This window comes from Ovis aries, chromosome 11, assembly GCF_016772045.2.
Source record: "Ovis aries strain OAR_USU_Benz2616 breed Rambouillet chromosome 11, ARS-UI_Ramb_v3.0, whole genome shotgun sequence".
Classification (NCBI taxonomy): Eukaryota; Metazoa; Chordata; class Mammalia; order Artiodactyla; family Bovidae; genus Ovis; species Ovis aries.
In genome coordinates, this window is record NC_056064.1 from 19,699,623 (window position 1) to 19,720,694 (window position 21,072).

Consider the following 21,072-nt stretch of genomic DNA (forward strand, 5'->3'; position numbering starts at 1 on the left):
GTGATGCAGCAGAGACCCAGCACAGCCAAAAATAAACAGAAAGCATAAGATTCATTCCTAGGTTTGTAGGTGAATTAACCAGTCTTTCTCATTTACCGTCATGTTCTAGCATACTGCGTAAAATATAATAGGCATTCAGTTAATTAAATGTTTATGGCATGAAGAATTGAAGGGACCTGTTAGCATTAGTATTCTACAGTGTGCTACTTTTTGACAAATTCACATATTGGAATGTGGATTAATATTTTAAATATTTATAGATTCATATGAAATTTAGGTAAAATGTTCATGGAACTCCTGAAGTACCTCAGGATTCAGCAGGACTCTGAAACCCATAGCTTTGAAGAAATTTTACTGTGTATATTCCATAAAGATAGTGAACATATGGGAATTCCCTGGTGGTGTAAGTGGCTGGGGCTTGATGGCTTCACTGCCAAGGCCTGGGGTTCATCTCTGATCAGGGAGCAAAGATCCCACGAGCCATGCAGTGCAGCCAAAAACAAACAAAAAAATAGTGAACATAGTTAGCTCAGGAGGTCGTTTTCTTCCCTTATAATATCTTCCTCCATAAGCAGCCTTGAAAATAAATTAGCTTGGTTTCTTCATTAAACCTAAAAGTATACATTCAACTGCTTTTTGTTTGTTTCATTAATTACCAGTTAAAAACAAATGAAAGTGAAAAGCTTGTCTTTAAGATAATTCTGTATAGAAATAAGGAAGTTTGAGACTTTCTTCCCTCTCATCCAAATAATATCAAAATATACTGACACAATGTACTCCACCTGTATCATTGAAAACTTTGCAAAGTTCAGAGGTCTGTCAAGGTTTTAGTTTTTTATTATTTTGTTCTACTATTCCACTTGTAAATATATTTGTCTATTTGACAACATTTTGATAATCTCTTCTGTTTAGATTTGTGATTTTGGATTGGCCAGAGTGGAAGAATTAGATGAATCCCGTCATATGACTCAGGAAGTTGTTACTCAGTATTATCGGGCTCCAGAAATCCTGATGGGCAGCCGCCATTACAGCAATGCTATTGACATCTGGTCTGTCGGATGTATCTTTGCAGAACTACTAGGACGAAGAATACTGTTTCAGGCACAGAGTCCCATTCAGCAGGTATGATTTCACTCTAGGCTTTAGGAACTTTCCATTCTATTACAGATTTAAAGGAAAGACCATCTTGTGCACACCTTGGGCTTATTCACTGTACTGTCTACATTGCTTTTAGCAAATTCAAGTTCTCTTAAAATTCAAAAAGTTAGGAAGATTACAGAGAGATTGATTTTGCAGCTTACGAGCCTATTAGAGGGAATGTTGGCTTTATTACACGCACTGATGCATGGCAGCAGACTCCGCTGTAACAGTTTGCACAGGTGTAATCTTCAGTGGTTCAAGAGCCTCTGTTCTTTCTAACTGAATGGATCTGACTTGAAAATGTATTTGGTGACTTAATGTACTTACACTTTGTGCTTAGAATATAAATTTTGAGTGTTGACTTCTTTAAATGTGAACATTTAGAACCCTTTCCAACCTTTATTGGACTAAATTATTTAAATATGGCAGAGAATATCAGAAGCTGATTAAAATGTTGGAAACCATTTGTGGTACTTTAACTGTCTGCCTTTATAAACTAATTCGTTACCCACATTTTCTTTGGTCTAATTCTTAAGTATTTTTTATTCATAAAAATTTTAACAGTCTTGTTTGCATGAGAAGAATGTATCAATGGTGAGTCAGGCTGTACAATCCAATTGGTGGATTCAAATCCTCCTCTGCCACTTGCTATCAGTCAAATTCTGGGCAAGTTAAACTGCTCTGAGGATTGTTGTGCAGAACAAATGAGGTAGCAGAGCCAACACTAAGGCCTGGAGTCTGGTAAGCACTCCATAAATGTTAGCACTTATGGTGGTGGTGGTGGCAGTGTGCCAGGGTATGAGGGGTACAGCTATAAATAAGACAAAGCTTTGTGAAACTTTCATGTGAGACAGAAAATAAATAAGTATGGGGGCTTCCCTGATGGTCCAGTGGTTAAGGCTCTGCACTTCCAGTGCAAGGGACATGGATTCGATCCTTGGCCGGGGAACTGAGATCCACATGCCTCAGAGCATCTAAGCCTGTGAGCCACAGCTGCTGAGCTCATGACCCACAACTAGAGAGCTTGTGCGCCACAGTGGAAGATCCCAGATGATACAAACTAAGACCTGACGTGTTCAAACAAATTTCTTTTCAAAGAAAATAAATATAATCCCAAGTAATGATAAGTACTATCAAAAAGAATTAAACCAGGTTAGGGAGAGAGAATGATGATGGAGCCAGAGCAGTGCTAAAAAGCCGTCTGAGGGAGTAACATTTGAGGAGGGACTCAAGTGAAATGAGGGAGCCAGATATCGGGAACAGATATTCCAGGCACAGGGACAGCCGGAAGGTGCCTGGATGCAGGCAACACCGGGAGCACGCCTGGGACAAAAGGGACAACCAGCATCAGAGAACCCTCTGAGGCAGGAAGAAGCGTGGGTGTATTGGAGTGATGGCTTGATTAAGGAAGAGTATATAGGAGATGAGGTCACAGAAAAAGAGCCTGCCTGACTTTGGCAACCTGATAAGGACTTTGGGTTCTATTCGGTCCAAAGTGTGATGGAGAGCTGTCTGTTTTTGAGCAAGAGAGTGTTAAGATTTGATTGATCACATTTGAAAAGATCACCCTACCTACTGTGTATCTTTGTAAATAATTCATGCACTTGACGAAAAATGAAGCCATCTCCTTTATGCTCTGTCTACCAAGAGTTGTTAACTGATACATTAGAAACTGTATATGCTCTGATCAACATTTAAATTTATTTCTCTGCTAGACATCCAGTCATTTTTGTTTAAGTCTACATCTTTTAAAATTGATGGTGGTGATAAAATTATCATATATAAATCTAATGTTGGGTTGTATGGATAATATCCACTTTATTACTCAATTTCTTTAGAAAGTAGAGTTTAACAGCCTTACCTATAAGATGACATGTCATATATGGACATAAGCTGCCATACAGAAGAGCTTAAGTAGGGACTTCCCTGGTGGCAGAGAGGGTAAGAATCCGCCTGCTAATGCAGGGGCCTCAAGTTTGATCACTGATCTGATCCAGGAAGACTCCACAGGCCTCGGAGCAACAGAGTCCACGCACCACGACTACTGAGCCCACAGTCTAGAACCCGAGAGCTATAGCTGCTAAAGCCCGTGCACCTAGAGCCTGTGCTCTGCAACAAGGGAAGCCCGAGCCAGGGAGTAGCCCCGCTCTCCACGGCGGAGGAAAGCCCCCTGCACAGTGACAAAGACCCAGTGCTGAAAAGAACGTACAGAGGAGAATGTGAAGCAACCAGAACGGGATTCAAACACCTCATTTGCTTGAGAAATAACAGAGGTCTTGAGTTTTTCAGTCTGATGTAGCCACTGAAGGAGAACTCACATCTGTCAGTCACCGTTGTATTTTGGAGTGAGAAATCAAGATCTATAACGAAAACAGAGTCTAACTTATAAATGGAAGTATTAATAGATATTTGCTGAAGCATTTTCTCTTTGAGAAATAAATATCCTATGTGCTGTAGTATCAGCAGACTTCATTAAAATGTTTCTTATCCAAAGATCTGAGCCATTTTAATAATTTTATTTATTTTTGGCTGTGCTGGGTCTTCATTGCTGCCTGGGCTTTTTTCTAGTTTTGGCAAGCAGGGGCTTCTCTTTGGGGTGGCTTCTCTTGTTACAGAGCCCAGGCTCTAGGGCACAGACTCAACAGTTGTGGCACACAAACTTAGGTGTTTCAAGACATGTGGGATTTTCCCGAATCAGGGATAAAACCTGTGTCTCATGCATTAGCAGGCAGATTCTTTACCACTGAGCCATCAGGGAAGCCTGGATCTGACCCATTTTGGACAACTTTCTCAGTATTTCCACTTGTCTTCATGAATTGCTCGTTTCCTTTTGTGTTTATTAGAGGTCCAAACGTATCGCCAAGTCACTTTTCCCAGAAAGCTTTTGCACAGAGATATTTAATTCTGTGCAAAACAAGCCACTTGACAAACTCCATTATCCTGGAGGGCAGTGATACTGAGGGCCACCCCATGGTTTAGTTAAGTGCAGGAAATAGTGCTTTATATTTGGAAATCCCAGAACCAGGAGAAGTATTCTCTAGGTAAGAATTTTCCATCCTGGAAGAATTAGAATGAGATGTCATTGCTAATTGGGTTAGAATAATCATAGCACTTACAGAAAATTGTTAAGGCAGTTTGCTATCTACAAGGGCTTGTTTGTGAGAAGACCGTTTTTTGGTCTCTTTTATTGGGCCCAGCTGACTAGACGTGGCCTTACACAGTGTCACAGTTTCCTGGGCACCACAGCTTTCACCAGTGTAAAAGATTGTGTATGGCGTGAAGACACACAGCAGGCACATGCAGACTTAAAAATTACTGTCACCTTGGAATGCCACGGTGGCCAAAACCATTTTCTTTATTTCTGTCATATACATCCCAAGTGAACATTTTCCTGTTTTGTTTCGTTTTGTTTTGTTTTTTATAGTCCACAAAGTGAAAATAGAGGCTCCTACCAGTTAATCTGGAACTTTCCTTAAGTTTTCTGCTCCCCTCCATATTTGGTCCTCATCTTTCAGGCTATGACACAAGAGTAATGAAAGGTTGTTTCCATGAGCTTACTAACCATCTGTATTTCCTGTTTGTTCATAGTTGGATTTGATCACAGATCTCTTGGGCACACCATCACTGGAAGCAATGAGGACGGCTTGTGAAGGCGCTAAGGCACACATACTCAGGGGTCCTCATAAACAGGTGAGAGGAGTCAGGGGGGCCTTGTATTTGGTCACCATCTGTTTGGGCAGAGTTTCCCTCCCACAGAATAGCAAGATGAGAATTTTTAAACAAAAACATTACATGTAGGTTTTATTAATTTTTTTTTTTTAATAATGTCATGGCCGTAGGTAAAATGTTAAAATATTTGTCAAACCCAATAGGATATAGTAATTCCCGGTGCTGTAGGAGAAAGTATTTTTGTAGCACCTTTGCTAGTAAATGACCTCTGGCTTTGGTCTCCTGGTTTTTGCCTTGTTGGAGATAAGTTACCGGGGATGGAGCCTTGACCTCCGTACCATAACCTCGTATATGTGTATCAAGCTGTCATTTTCACATACTAAGCTGAAATACCCAGTATCTCTTATTCCAGCGAGGAATGTGAAGCTATTTCTATTGCACTCTTTCCACTAACACAGAATTAGATGTGAATGTTATTAGAAAAGAAGTATGAAGAGAGATTGCCAGATTTGCACTGATCAATATTACTTGCAGCCAGCCAAGTCACTGCTGAGAAAGATGAGATGGTTATTATCTCCACCCTGTTGATTGAGCAGCATTTTTTAGAAGCACTTTCCTAATCTCCATGGGAAAACAGCTTAATGATGTGAAGAGTGAGTAAGGGGAATACTTTTCCTAGGAACAACAAACCGAGACAGAAGGGAGAAGGCTTGACCAGGGAGCCTCGGCAACTCTTCCCTGGGCCTTCACCTTGCTTTCTTTTACGATGGGCATTGAGATGATCTGATTGATCGTTAGACGATCTGGTTGATGTAATTGATAGACCAAGTGACAGACCGAGTTTGGCAGTCCTCAGATTACCTGCCAGACATTTGATCAAGGCATTGCCTTTTCTTTGGAGTTCCCTGTCTATGATTCTGGTGTGAATCTGGAGCTTCCATTTTTACAGGCAAAAAAGGCAATGGGTAAAGCGTGTTATATTCTAAAACCAGCCTGAATTGTAGATTTACTACTGGAGATGGTGTTTTAAACAGCCTCCTGCTGGTCACATCTTTCTGAAATGATGGCGCTGACTCCCTTAGAAGAGCACAGTCTCAACCTAGAGGAAGGTGTATATTCAAAGAAAGATCTAACAAGATCTGTTATATTCAATTTACTGGCCAGTATCAGGGATATTAAACTAGTTTATCAATACCTGGCATATATACCTACAAAGCAGATTTTTGAAACATTTTGTTTGTATATTTGCAAGTAAATACGGGTACATGTAAAATAAAAATTGTACAGACTTAGTCATTTTCAGCTACCTCCACATCATCCTAGTCTCCTCTGGATTAATTTGAGAATATCTTTCCAGACATTTTTCTATGCATTTACATATATTTGTACAAACAAATATATCCTATTGTTTGTTGGGATTTTTTTAAAAATACACATATACAGAAGGAAAACCTAATTGGCTATCTTCTTAAAGTCACAGATTACTGCCTCAAATTAATATTCTTGTGTTGGTTGATTAATATACATCCTTCCAGGTGGTTTATCAGTCAGGATTCTTTCCACTGAAACTCAGTTAAAGTTGACTGAAGCCAAAAAGGATACTTAACTTAGGGCTCATGTAACTGAAAAGTCTTGAGCTACCACTGACTTTGGGCTCTGCTGGATTCAGGTAGTCAGATGATATTTCATACCAGAACTTTGCCTCTCTTCTGTTCTGTTTTCCTATATTTTGGCTTCATTTTCAGAACAGGCTTTCCCTCATGAGTTGGCCAAAATGGAGCCAACAGTCTAGGCCTACATTCTATTAGCATATCAATCCTTCAGGAAAGAGCTTTCACAACTAGATTCATAAAAATATTCGGAGGGTCTCTGATTCTGTTAGGAATGTACTTGGTCATGAGGAATGGAAAACCTTGCTTGTGTGTTAGTCGCTTAGTCGTGTCCAACTCTGTGCGACCCCATAGACTATAGCCTACTAGGCTCCTCTGTCTGTGGGATTCTCCAGGCAAGAATACTGGAGTGGGTTGCTGTTTTCTTCTCCAGGGGATCTTCTGACCCAGGGATTGAACCTGAGTCTCCTGCATTGCAGACAGATTCCTTACTATCTGAGCTACAGGGAAATCCCAAAAACCTTGCTTATAGTGGTTTAAAGAAATAGAAGTTTATTTTTTCCTCATATCAAAAAGTCCCAGAGATAGGCAGTCTGGTGATGGCATCGCAGCTCAATTATGTCATCGAGGATCTATTTTTTTTCTTTTTTCACCTTTGGCATGTGACTTCATACTCTCTTTCCTATTGCCTCGTAGTCACAAAATGACAATAGCTTGTCCACAACCATATCCATATTCAACACAAGAAAACGGAGCAAAGAGGGAGCACTAGCAGTATCTGCTCCTTTTCTCAGGAAAGCAAACGTTTACCCAGAAGCCTGCCTAGCAAACCTCTGCTTATGTGTTATTGTCCAGAACTGTATGGCATGTGGCCTCTCAGAAGGCAAGAAAGGCTTTAAAAAAAAAAAAGAAAGAAAAAAGTGTCTTTTCTATCCCAGTTAATAAAGGGTAGAGATAAAGGATAAAAGGGTTGGGAGGGTGCGTTAGGTTAGCCAGCCATTAACTGTTCCAACCTGTTTTACTGTGTACATCATCCTGGTAGCAGAGGTGGTGCTCAGGACATCATTTGATTGGCCAAGCCCTCTGCTCATCTTTGCAGTTGGGAGACTGAAATCAAGCCCCACTGAATCACTTGACCTGAGAGTGAGAAAGGAAGTTGGGTCCCTTAAGGTCAGGAAATAATGGGCAGACAAGAACACTGGTATTTTCTATATATTGACTCTTTTCTACAACTCATGACGTGAGTTTGAGTAGGCTCCGGGAGTTGGTGATGGATAGGGAAGTCTGGCATGCTGCAGTCCATGGGGTCACAAAGAGTCGGATGGACTGAATTGAACTACAACTCAAGATCTTGGATGAAGGGAATCTTAGCTGCCATGGCCCCGGAATCTTATTAAGGCAGATACTTGTTGAGGCTCTGCCGTGTTGATGGGATTGAGAAGTCTCCTACCAGCCCTTAGTCCCTTTGTTCATCTCATAAGGTTTAGAGCTTCATTTTTCCCCAGATTGTTCTCAGCTAATTGTGTCAGGTACAGGTGAAATATTTCCACTGAGGTGAAAATAGCTCCATCTCCTGTCAGGGACTTTATCTTCCGGTTAAGAGAATCAGAGTACTCTAGAGAGCTCACGCAGTCCAGACTTCTTCTTTTTCGGATGGGGGTGTCTTTTGAATAACCCCAAAGTGCTTACTGTACTGCACGTGCACCGTGCAGTTCAGCTCATGCTGCCGACTGATGAGCGCGGCTTCTCTGCTGCCAGGTAAAGACTATCAGGAATCTCCAACAGGCCTTGCACAGCCTGGCTGACTGCTGCGGTGACCACAGTCTGAAGTTGGCTCTTGATAACTGGTGTCTATCACCCAGGGCCTCTCGCTCGAGCCAGAGGCTAATCCTTGCTTCATTTCACTGGCAATTACTCATAGTCGTTACTGGAGCACTCTTCATAACCCTTCCTGTGCTCGTGACTCGGCATGGCACCCGCTCACTCCTACATGGCCTGAGTGACTTATAAACCTGAAGAACAACAGAAAATGGACCCATATATAATGGATCCATATATTTCAGAGGGAGAAAAGTAATGTGTGTGAGTACTGGGGGAGTTGGCAGAACCTTTTTCCAAAGGAAATGTTTAAGGCATATTTCTAAGCATTCTGGGCTTCCTCATGGTTCAGCAGTAAAGAATCCACCCACAATGCAGGAGATGCAGGTCGAGAAGATCTCTAGAGCAGGGCATGGCCACCCACTCCAGTATTCTTGCCTGGAGAATCCCATGGACAGAGGAGCCTGTTGGGCTACACTCCGTGGGGTTGCAAAGGGTTGGACATGACTGAAGCAACTGAGCAGCAGCAGCTGAACTTCTACTTTTTCTTATTCAAATTGATTCTGTTGCACTTGAGGAGAAACATAAACTTCTTAGCATTGGCTCCACAGAGTGCAGAAAAAAAAAGAAATGCAGCATTTGTAGTATTGCATCTTTCCTGTGGAGCCAAGGCTAAGTTATTGATAGTTATCGTTTGGGAAAGATACTGGCATGACTGAACTGACTCTTCTTTTTCTCTGGGCCTCTTTTTAACATCCATTTATAAACACAGAAAAGAAGAAAGCGTACCAAATTATTGTTAAGGCTGAAATGAAACTTAGGGTTATTTTTAATATATCTGTTGGGGTGTACTTCTATAAAGAAAAGTAATATTGGGGGAGGGTGGATTTGTAATATTTCAGGTAGCCTTAAACATCCACTCTCGATTTTCACAAATTCCCCATCCCATATGCATTTGTCCTCCAGTCATAAATTTTGCTTTCTAATTTATCTAAGATCCTCTATTCAGTGGCCTCTAGAACTGCTTGTTCATGTTTTCCTTGCCCACCAGAGAGGTGTTAATCATCTCTGTTGTCTCAGCATCTAGCCCAGGACCTGGCACTTCGTGGATGTCAGGATTAGCAGCGATGTTGGTAGGTAGGCAGGTCTGTACTGGAGTAGTCTAATGGATGAGAGAGCCAAAGCAAGTCACTTACCTGAGTCTAGTGATGGCAGAGTTCGAATTTGAAGCCACATTTTCTAGTACTTATTCCAGTATTTAGTATTCCCTTCCTTAAGCTATAACCTGCCTCCACCACAAAAATGGGATGAGGGGTAGATTCACTTTGAGAGTGGAAGGAAAAGAATTACTTATGGGAAGACATTTTGGTCAGTAAAAACTGACTGGAATTTGGCTGTCAGCCTACACAAATCAGTGAAAAAGAGGACAACTATTCAGTTAAACCAAGAATCAGAGTCTTTCAAGATTATCAAATGACTTCATTTTATACAATAAAAAAACTCTTATAGAAAATATGTGTAAGTTAAATCATAGGTTAAAACCTTTTCCCTACACTCTCCACAATCCCCCCTCCTTCTCTTGACTAACACAAATAATTTTAGAGCTGCCATAGGCTTGCATATTTACTCCTTGGTAAATGCACCCAGGAGTAGTAAACTGGTCTACAAATATCTGAATGCCAACTATATATGAGTTCTGTGAGCATAGTGCTTTTTATCTGTAGTAATCCTATCAAGTATTGTACAGTTAGAGCAAAACTTCAGAGATTGTTTAGTCCAGCCTCCTCTTTTTAGGGAACTGAGATTCAGACATGTTGATCTAGTTAGTGAAGTAGAACTCCCATCTCCTTTTATCTCCTGTTAACTCGTGATCCTAAAGAAACCATCTGTAAGGTGAATAATTACCCCCTGATGATTCTGAGGTGTCTTCTTGTTCTTGTTGGATTTTCCTATACGGCTTAACTGTTGCAAGAAGGCAGATGCATAGAATACTTGATGCTAGTAGTTGTCATAGCAGGATTCTAAGGCTGTGGTCAAGATACAAGGGGACCTTTCAGTGTTACTTGAGTGAGAGAGCAGTGACACCATTCATCTGCCAAGCAGCAAAATAACAGCTTTATAAGCTCTGTGGCTTCCAGGCTCATTAGAATCATCTCCCTGCCTCAGTGCAAAAGGGTTAGATATGGGTGTGTGGATATGCCTGCCACTTATTAATACAAAAGACAATAATTGAGTGAGTAATCAGTGCTAAAGGCAGTATGGCTGGAACCAGCAAAAGCAGTGTCATGCTTTCTTAGAAGACTGTAAATTCCTAAGTGTCCTAAAGCTCCTTCAGCGTTTTGGCAACTTTATGGTAATATTGACATAAGACATCGTTCACATGCTTACTTGCGCAGTTTACTTGCAAGTGGCTGAGGCTGTAAATCTTTTCTCCCATCCCTTGGCATGTTTGGTCTTCCCTTGCCAAAGCGTGTATAATATAAGGCTAATAGGGGTTTCGTATTTGCAGGATTACCTTTCAGTTTTCATAGGCTCTTTTGTGCTCTGACCTTCAATGGGTAATCATGCAATATAAAATATGCACTGAAAGTCAGTTGTTGCTTTTGAAGACTGGTTAATGAGGGGAAGACTCATCTCCTTTGAGTTGAGATTTCTCTGCACACATCTTTAGAGCTGGGTACTTAACTTGTCATAAATTGGCTGTATTCCACATCTACTTACACAAAGACTCGTTCACATATTTGAATTCTTTATTTTTTTGCAGCCATCTCTTCCTGTACTTTATACCCTGTCTAGCCAGGCTACACATGAAGCTGTTCATCTCCTTTGTAGGATGTTGGTCTTTGATCCAGTAAGTAGTGTTTGTTTTTATGTTATTTTAATGAATTAAAAATGTGTTCTAAGAAAAATATCCTGGCTTTGAATAGATGGGCAATGTAAATAATGACTTTTTAAAAGATAACTCATGTAATTGGGGCCTGAAGTTTATCATGCTCCCCCATGACAAAGAAGTTCCAGTAGTAACACACAATACTACGTGAAGAGAGATAAGGAAGGGCATCATCCTTATTTATCTCAATATTTGTAAAAGGAGTTTGACACCAGGCTAAATTAGGGGAAATTTTTTTAACATTATTTGAAAAAAAGTCTGCCTGTTGTATTGCATAAGGAAGTATTTACTCTGGGTTTTCAGTTCAGTCGCTCAGTTGTGTCCAGTTCTTTGCAACCCTGTGGACAGCATGCCAGGCTTCCCTGTCCTTCACCAACTCCCGGAGCTTGCTCAAACTCATGTCCTTCGAGTTGGTGATGCCATCCAGTCATCTTATCCTCTGTCATCCCCTTCTCCTCCTGCCTTCAGTCTTTCCCAGCATCAGGGTCTTTTCCAGTGAGTCAGTTCTTTGCATCAGGAGGCCAACGTATTGAAGCTTCAGCTTCAGCATCAGTCCTTCCAGTGAATATTCAGGGCCAATTTCCTTTAGGATGGACTGGTTGGATCTCCTTGCAGTCCAGGGGACTTTCAGGAGTCTTCTCCAACACCACAGTTCAGAAGCATCAATTCTCTGGCGCTCAGCTTTCTTTATGGTCCAGCTGTCATGTCCATACATGACTACTGGAAAAACCATAGCTTTGACTAGACAGACCTTTGTTGGTAAAGTAGTATCTCTGCACCTGAATATGCTGTCTAGGTTTATCATAACATTTCAAATGGTGGCTTTTCTAAATGCCATTTCTAGACTTGACTCCTCCGGGGCAAAGTTCAGTTCTTCATTTATTCATTCATCTGAAGAATGTTTATCACATCTGTGCCAGTAACTATTGTCAAAGAAGATTTTTTTTAATGAAAGCATTTAGAAAATTTTACTTACCAAGAGTACATGGAAGTCACCAAATACAAAACACAACAGATATTTAAAGGGAAAAAATACCCACAAAATTACCAGTTAGGTTTACACTGGTTTGTTCACAGTGAGAAACAGCAACTTTGTCACCTGATTATTAAATCTGCAAAGGTTAGAACAAAGATTAGGGATAAAAATGATTTGTTAGGGAGTCCAGGTCTATAGGAAACAGGGTTTTTTTATTTGAGGGACCAGAATGCTAGCAAGGTCATGCTCAAAATCCTCCAAGCCAGGCTTCAATAGTATGTGAACGAAGAACTTCCAGATGTCCAAGCTGGATTTAGAAAAGGCAGAGGAACCAGAGCTCAAATTGCCAACTTCTGCTGGATCATAGAAAAAGCATGAGAATTCCAAAAAAACATCTACTTTGCTTCGCTGACTACACTAAAGCCTTTGACTATGTGGATCACAACAAACTGGAAAATTCTTCAAGTGATGAGAATAGCAGACCACCTTACCTGCCTCCTGAGAAACCTGTATGCAGGCCAAGAAGCATCAGTTAGAACTGGACATGGAAGAGCAGACTGATTCCAGATTGGGAAAGGAGTACATAAAGGCTGTATATTGTCACCCTGCTTATTTAATTTACATGCAGAGTACATCATGCAAAATGCTGGACTGGATGAAGCACAAGCTGGAGTCAAGATTGCTGGGAGAGATATCAACAGCCTCAGATATGCAGATGACATGACCCTTACAGCAGAAAGTGAAGAGAAACTAAAAGAGCCTCTTGATGAAGGTGAAAGAGGAGGAGAGTGAAAAAGCTGCCTCAAAACTCAACATTCAAAAAACAAAGATCATGCCATCTGGTCCCATCACTTCATGGCAAATGCATGGGGAAACAATGGAAACAGTAAAAGACTTTTATTTTCTTGGGCTCCAAAATCACTGCAGATGGTGACTGGAGCCATGAAATTAAAAGATCCTTACTCCTTGGAAGGAAAGCTAAGACAAACGTGGACAGTGTACTAAAAAGCAGAGACATCATTTTACCAACAAAAGTCTGTCTAGTCAAAGCTATGTGTTTTCCAGTAGTCATGAATGGATTTAAGAGTTGGTCCATAAAGAAGGCTGAGCACCAGAGAACTGATACCTTTGATCCATGGTGTTGGAGAAGACTCTTGAGAGTCCCTTGGACTGCAAGGAAATCCAACCAGTCTCCTAAAGGAAATCAGTCCTGAATAATTATTGAAGGACTGATGCTGAAACTCCCAATACTTTGGCCACCTGATGTGAAGAACTGACTCATTGGAAAAGACCCTGATGCTGGGGAAGATTGAAGGCAGGAGGAGATGGGGACAACAGAGGATGAGATGGTTGGATAGCATCACCAATTCAATAGGCATGAATTTGAGCAAATTCTGGGAGATGGTGAAGGACAGGGAAGCCTGGCGTGCTGCAGTCCATGTGGTCGCAGAGAGTCAGGCACAACTAAGTGGCTGAACAAGAAGCAATCAGAGTGATCAAGTTACTTCTATGACATCTCCTGGTACAAAGTGGGTGTTTTGTCTGGTGTTTTCCTTTTGTTTGTTTACTTTGGTATATGAGGTTCTTAGTGATCAGGGAGCAAGACAAAGTGGCAGTTCTTTTGCACAGTCCCTCCTTGTGGTCAAGTTCCTGCCATTAAGGACAGTTTCAGCCACATAACTTGCTGAATGAGCTGGTGATTTAGTGTCATTAGTTTGATATTTTATTTGGCAAGTTTATCTGTATAGCTTTCACAGGAGATTTTGATTAATACATAAAGACCTTTTGTATGGTTAACAAAACAAGAGGCACATGAATTTCAGGTTTCAAAGGTAATTTCTGTCTGCCCATAGAGGATTTTCTAAAGGCCCTGAGGTTAAATTTATTTGTCAAGCATATGTTACTCTCTTTATTAGTTCTGCTTAGATTAGGAATGAGGAACCATGTAATTCACCTGTCCCAGGTTTTACCTGCAGTTCTTGTAGCTGTAAAGTATCCTCTTTCTCTGAGCTCCCACGTTTATTAATGACCATGACCTGCTGAGAGCTCATAGTCTTTACAGCTCTAGGACCCTTTTCCTAAGCCACAGAGTGGATGCCACGCTCATCTCCCCAGAGGCCTTTTGGATATCAGTTCTTCATGTGAAATGTAGTCCTTATTCTTCAACAGTGGGATTGTCACACTTAATTAAATGAAACTTCTGGTGTGGTCATAGTTACAAATTAGATTTATGTACAAAAAGGAGGTTTGATTTATCTAGTAAGGAGGATAGGGTCTTACTGAATTTAGTTTATGAATGATTTATTAGGGATTCTTTTCTTTCTAGTTACAAGAGCTCCGTATCTAGCTTAAAGAATGTTTCATTCTGATTTTGTCCTGTTAAATTTGAGAGTTAATGATACATTAGAAAGAAATGAGATTTTTTAAAAGCCATTAAAATAGAACATTAGCCATAATTAAATAAGTTTATTTAATCCATTTAGTCTGAAGTAGTTAATTCTTATTTTGTTGATCTTGGGTTAAGCAGTCTATTACCTCGCGTCTGCTCCTTGTGGCTGTCTGTAGTGATGATAAGCAGCTGTACCCATGAGTTTGAATCCCAGAGACAACAGTCAGGAGTACCTGATCACATTTCTTTACGGAGATCCTTGTCATGGTTCATATGGAAGACTCAACTCCTAATCTTTATCTTGTAGCAGGAGCCTTTAGGCAAATATAAGGAAAAAGCAGAAACAACCAGGGGATGATGAGATGAAAAGGTGCTGGTTCTTTTATTATAATAATACCAACAATACTGAAAAGGATGGAGTACAATAAATAATTTTAAAAGATGTAATTAACTATTACCTCAACATAGTGAAGACATTAAACAAATCTCCAGAGACCTTAATTTATCTAAAGACAACAAACCTTATAAGCAATATTTTAAAAGTACAACAATAATTATTAGGAATTTAGACAATTATTCACTTTTTTCTCTTGATGAACAAAAGCATATCTCTTATCTTAATACACACATCTTTCTTTCATCACACATTTCTTTTATGCTTTTTAAATACATATGTACTTTAATGCAAAGGTATTTGCCATCTTTTTTTTTAACTGTTTGTTGATGGCTGCTAAATAATATATTAATTAAGAGCCTGGGTATATTAAAATTATGTTGCCCATATATCCAAGACCACATATTAACTCAATATTAGTAAGGTCTTAATGTTAACTAAGAATTAGGAGCTTACATTTTAAGTTGACTCATTAAGTCTTTAGAATTTTTAGCATACAAAAAACTAATTTCTTTTTAGAAACACATTACCTATTATAATTTATCTAATTTAGTTGAACACATAATTTTTCCAGTAGGAAAAAAATTCAAAATGATTAGGCTTTTTATGAAGGGAAAAAACCTAAAATTTATATAAACCAGAATATAGTATTAGCATTATTTGTACATGACTGTAAAATCAGAAAGAAAACAGGTGGGTGTTTTTAAATTTTTATTAACTATTAACTCATACTGATTTGTCCAAACAGTCATCTTGTATACAATTACTAAAACTTTTAAGTTGTTTATGAGAAGTATTTTGCTTACTTTGTGGTCTAGGAATTAAGTAATAGTATTATTTTAACTCACAAAGCTTTTTTAATCTTTGAGTTACAACTTGAGCAAGAAAAAATTTATGAAGAGCCAAAATACTTCATTCATAGGGAAGAATAATGTTTTTATATCTTTCCATTTCTTTTTATAGTCTTTAACATGTTATTGTTTCTAAAAGCCAGTTGCAATAGGAGTTTGCTTCATTTGATTTTAAGAGATCTCATAATATGATGTATTAAGTCCTCTCAGAAGTATACAAAGTATATCCATTTATATTTGTAAAATGGAAAATTTTATCACTCTTATTCAAAACTTAGAAGAGCCAATTTTGATAAAGCAACAGAATCTCATAAAAACAAGTATCCATACCTATTACAGATGTTGATCAAGAAACAAGATGTAATTATGACATAGAGGACATAATTATGTAACACCAGATACTTCAAAAAGAACATCACTATTAAATCTGAGAAGTTTTGTGATTTTCTTTTTTCACTTCAAAGAGACTTTAGTTTGTTTAGAGAAATGAAAATTGATCACTGCATGCTAGGGATTTGATTTACTTTTTGTTCAAAGGCTTTTCTTTTATAAACTCTCTGAGACACTTCAGAGGACCCAGGCCTAGTACACACAGAACATACAACATACAGAATGCCATCCATAGTTAGGAAAACACCAAAATCTCTCCAGGCATGCATCTGAAATTTAGGAAATACCAGAATCCCCAGACAGACAAGACTAACAGTGAAACCAGATTCCATCTGCTGGTTCACAGCTGACAGGGACCCAGTTTCTGACATCTGCCACCTGACAGAAATGACTTAATGGTTGTATGATAAAACCCAGATTCAGTCACTGCTGCTACCAGTTTGGACATGATCAGCCATGCTCACTCAGAAACAGAAATAGACTTGGCCAGTAACCAGTGAGCAAAAGCCAAAGAGCTCTCGACCCTGCATGTGAGCCGGGCTGGAGATGCTGTGGCCTCAGAAGGGTCCAGAACCAGGCAAGGTGCACTGTCCTGTATTTTTTGGTTCTGACAGTAGACCTTGATCCCAGTAGAGCCTCTGGGAATAGTTGGACTCATTTAGGAAAAAAGAAAAGGTTTAGTTGCTAAGCATGTTAGTGTGTCAGACTTCAGAAACGCTGTCACCAAATAACAAAACACAAGAAGCAGCAAAAGGAACAAAACCGGGTTGTAAAGTTCACATCCAACTCTTCTTGGTAGGTCAACAGCCGATTTCTCTTGTTACCGTATCCCAAAAGGTCATGACATGGCTTTTTAATATTAGCATAGCAAAAAATCAGAGATAATGTGTTTTTCTAGGGAATCCAGGTTTAGTGAAATACTTAACATTCCATTATTTGAGGGACCAGAATCAGTTGGAGGATCCAGTTATTTTGGGTTTGAATGCAAATGGTTTTCTCTTTTTTAGTTGTGTTATGTGAAGTGCTGGCAGACTGGAAGCAGGGCAAAGGGTCAGTTTGTGTTCTCCTCTCTACTACTGAGTCATCCTTAAATCCTTTAAAATCACTTTGTCTCAGTAGTACTGACATATCCACTGAGCTACAAGAAGGGATGGCTTTATTCTTTTTTCATGGAGAAGCAAGTTTAAAAGTTTATGGTGTATGTAACTGGAAACTAGTACATTCAGTATTCTGAAGTGCCAGAAAACCCCAGGCTGCTGATACTCACACTGGGATGGATATCAAAACATGGCATGCAGGCTATTAGCTGCTGCCTAACCCCAGCAGCTTTCAGTCAGGCTTTTGCTCAAGTTGATTTGGTGTCCAGGAGGATAAAAGTTTCAAACAGCTTTGTAAAATTGCCACCATGCTCACATCTAAGTGCTAAAACATATTTAGAAAATACAACTGTTACTTAAAATGTAAATGTATCCCTTCCAAAGCATTGCATATTTAAATGTCATGATATTTCTCATTTTTGACCCCACACACATCCATTTCAAGGTAGGAAATTTTTCAGGATTTTAGCAGAAAGTCATTTCTAAGTGCTTTCTGGCAGCGTGTGGTGGTTTATACCAGTAGCTTCTTGTCTTATGTCAAAAACTGCCTTTACTGCTATATTACCTGCCTCTAAATTCAATTATCCTCTTACCCTCAACCATCTGCAGTCACTCCTCTATGCAGGATGTGCCGCACGTAAATTAAGTGTAAAGTTGTATAAAGCAGCCACTGTGGCTCATGAAAGATCCTGTATGGACAGTTCTGTTTATCTGTAGTGTTGATGTGCTGGTCTCTCAATTTGATTTCAGTCCAAAAGAATATCCGCTAAGGATGCCTTAGCCCACCCCTACCTAGATGAAGGGCGACTACGATATCACACGTGTATGTGTAAATGTTGCTTTTCCACCTCTACTGGAAGAGTTTATACCAGTGACTTTGAGCCCGTCACCAACCCCAAATTCGATGACACTTTTGAGAAGAACCTCAGTTCTGTTCGACAGGTTAAAGGTGAGTGTTTTTTTGGCTTTCTGCCAGGTGGGATGACTCTAACATTTTCATAACTTATGTGACTGTGGAAAGCTGAGGTCTGGATGGTGATCAAAGCTCCTTTATATGTTTATTTTTAAAAACTTGCATATAGCCATTTGTCCAGAGTATATAAGCCAAGAAAGCTATGTGTGTTATAAAAACACTGATTTTATATCCAAGGGAAGGTCTGGCAGAGGAATGAACATTTTGTTCTTGTTTTTAGAGCTGACTTACTGTGACTCAATATATTTCATATGTATTCACTCAGTGTGAGTGCATGGAATGAAACATATTGGACTTTTTTATATAACATGCAAAGCTTTAAAAAGAATAAACAGCCACTGAGGGAATCATTCCTTAGATGATGACAAGAAGAGGATTTCTGATAGTCTAGTCATAAAATATCCTGACACAGTCTTCTCTTGGGTTGGGGGTTAATGACATCCAAAATTCTGAGTGATTTTAAGTGTCTGCTCTAGGACATTTTAGAAAAGGATTGTCCCCAAAGTGACCAGCCTGAAACTATGTACCTAAATACCAACTCAGGTTTTTTAAGTGATTTTCAAAAAGGCAATAATTACCAGCAGTTTAGAAGAGCTCATGTATAATGCCAACCCAGTAGAGGCACGCTCAGATTTATACACTATTTTACACCTCCCACGGGTGGGATTTCCAGCCCCTGTAATGCCACTTTGGGAGGGTTGGCCTGCATTTAGCAGCACCTGTCGTCTTGGTTTCAGGAAAGTTCCATTGAATTCTGCCTGAGAGATGACGTGTGTGCTTGGTTTAACTAAACCACTAGGAAATGCCGTTCAGATGCTGACTAGAGTTAAGCCAAGAATCCACTGCTCCCAGGCCTGCAAATTGGCATGGGTTGTATGATGTTTGTTTTCTCCACAGAAATCATTCACCAGTTCATTTTGGAACAGCAGAAAGGAAACCGAGTGCCTCTCTGCATCAACCCTCAGTCCGCTGCTTTTAAGAGCTTTATTAGGTAACTGTGTAACTCGAACTTCCTTGTTAGAATTGAAAGGATGCCACTGTGAGTTTATTATTCAGCGTATTTCTTGTTTTATTTAGATTAGATAACATGAATAAAAGGTCCAACAGAAAGTTTCTGAGTTTTGGCTTTACTCAAAAGCACACGTAAAACGTGAACGTGCGTTTCCACTCTCACCTCAGTTCACTGTGGTTGCCTTGGCAGTTCCCCCCAGATGATCATTATGCTGCCTGATCAAGTGCGTGGGCATCGTCCTTCTGCAGCAGCCACTGTCCTGGAGTTGGACGTGGTCACCTCAGTTCCCACTACCAGCCCCACCACCTTAATGATAGCTGCAAGCAAGAAAATCATATTTTATAGGTGGACTGCTGATAGATCCTCTTTAGGAAAGAAGCCAACAGTCTGATTGGCTCAAGAGCTATAAGCCTCCTCTAGAACCTAGCAAGCCTCATGCTGTGTTTGTCCTTTCCTTCTTCATTTCTTTTCCCTGACTCCTTGGATCAATCATGGTCCAACAGGAGAAAGAAGCCTGCCTAGTAATACGAACAGGGAAAATTTAATAACAAGCATTAACTAGGAAAAGATGGCAAACCACTCAAAGGCCTGGAAGAGGATGCTGAGGAGTCCGAAGTAGCAAATGCAGAAAAGCAAGCACTCCCTCTGGAGCAAGGGAGAGTGAACAGAGAGAAACTGAGAACTCAGAGGAAGCCCCTCCACCCCAGGCTAATAAGATTTGGACCTCTTTGGAGAGTAGCTAGCTGCCTCAGGAACACAGCATTGAGGGTGGTGAAGAAACTTTTCAAAAGGGGTGGGCTGAGCTGGTGCATCACATAGCCTGCTGGGAGCAGAGAAAGTTTGGGTAGACCGAAGCCGCCCCCCCAACCCCCCCCCCAAAAAAGGCACACCAGAACCTGGAAGGAAAGCAGCTTCCTAACGCCGTGGGCTTGCGGCGCCCCTCGAGCGCCCTCTGTTGACAAAGGCTACATCAGGCCGGGCGGCAAAGGAAAAAGGTGCACAGGTCTGGCTGGGGTATCAGAGAGCAGCGTGTAGGGGTCTTTGACCTGAGAGGCCATGCTCTTCCTGCCCTTCTCCCACTCCTTTTTCCCCTCCTCCTCGCTTCTCTTTCCCTTCCCCTCACACTTCCTCCTTTTAAGTGGCCTGGATATAGTGTTGAAGGGGATTGAATTTACTGAACCAAGGTCAAGAATTTTTTAGTCATCTTTCATTCCTTCCATGTATGTTTCCATAGAAAGAAGGAATGAAGTTGCATTTTTACTTCTCTATGGTTTTAAATTACTGTTTTAAATTTTTCCCTAAGAGTCAGTGACCCAGTCAGGTGTTCTAATGCCTTTCAGGTGCAAGTTATTCATTATCCTGGGCCCCGAGGAAGCAGGGTGACACCAGCCGCCTCGGCGCTGTAATCTTAGTTGGCAACGTTAGACAGACCTGTGAAATAACCGACAAAACAGATCTGTGGATAACAAGTGCTAAATGATTATCAATTAAAACTTGATAAAAGAATGCTTATGAGGCTCATTCAAAATAGGTCCCCACTTAAAATCACCTTATTTTGAGAAGCTACTTTTACATAATTCTGTATCCTTTAAGATTATTTTCCCAGTTGATTATAGGTATTATTATTTATAATAGCTTCCATTCGTATTATGAAGTAGGCACCGTGGAAAGCACTTTACACAGACTATCTCACTTATTCACCCCCATATCCTCTGGAGGTGGATAGATAGATGCACCGCTAGAGAAGTGAAACAGGTAAAACTCCAGGAATGGACTTGACCCTTTGTTGTTTTTTTTTTTTTTAGAGGAAGAGGGGGAAACAGGCAGCAGTGAGCTGCCCTTTCGTGGTGCTCACAGCCGGCT

General features: G+C 40.2%; 1 protein-coding gene across 4 annotated transcripts in view; it reads left to right on the top strand.

Annotated features, from left to right (window-relative positions):
• NLK (nemo like kinase) overlaps positions 1–21,072 on the top strand; it is a 129,320-nt gene that overhangs the window by 106,453 nt on the left and 1,795 nt on the right. For 2 of the 4 annotated variants that reach the window (XR_006061357.2, XM_042256563.2), the window contains exons 6-10: positions 913–1,122; positions 4,729–4,830; positions 11,002–11,088; positions 17,975–18,173; positions 19,095–19,188. Coding sequence is in view for 3 of the 4 variants with exons in the window: in XM_042256563.2 (XP_042112497.1) it covers positions 913–1,122; positions 4,729–4,830; positions 11,002–11,088; positions 17,975–18,173; positions 19,095–19,188 (692 nt within the window). In the remaining variant the exon portion in view is untranslated. The remainder of the gene's footprint in view (positions 1–912; positions 1,123–4,728; positions 4,831–11,001; positions 11,089–17,974; positions 18,174–19,094; positions 19,189–21,072) is intronic. The other 2 variants (XM_042256564.2, XM_060395288.1) reach the window with 2 other exon arrangements.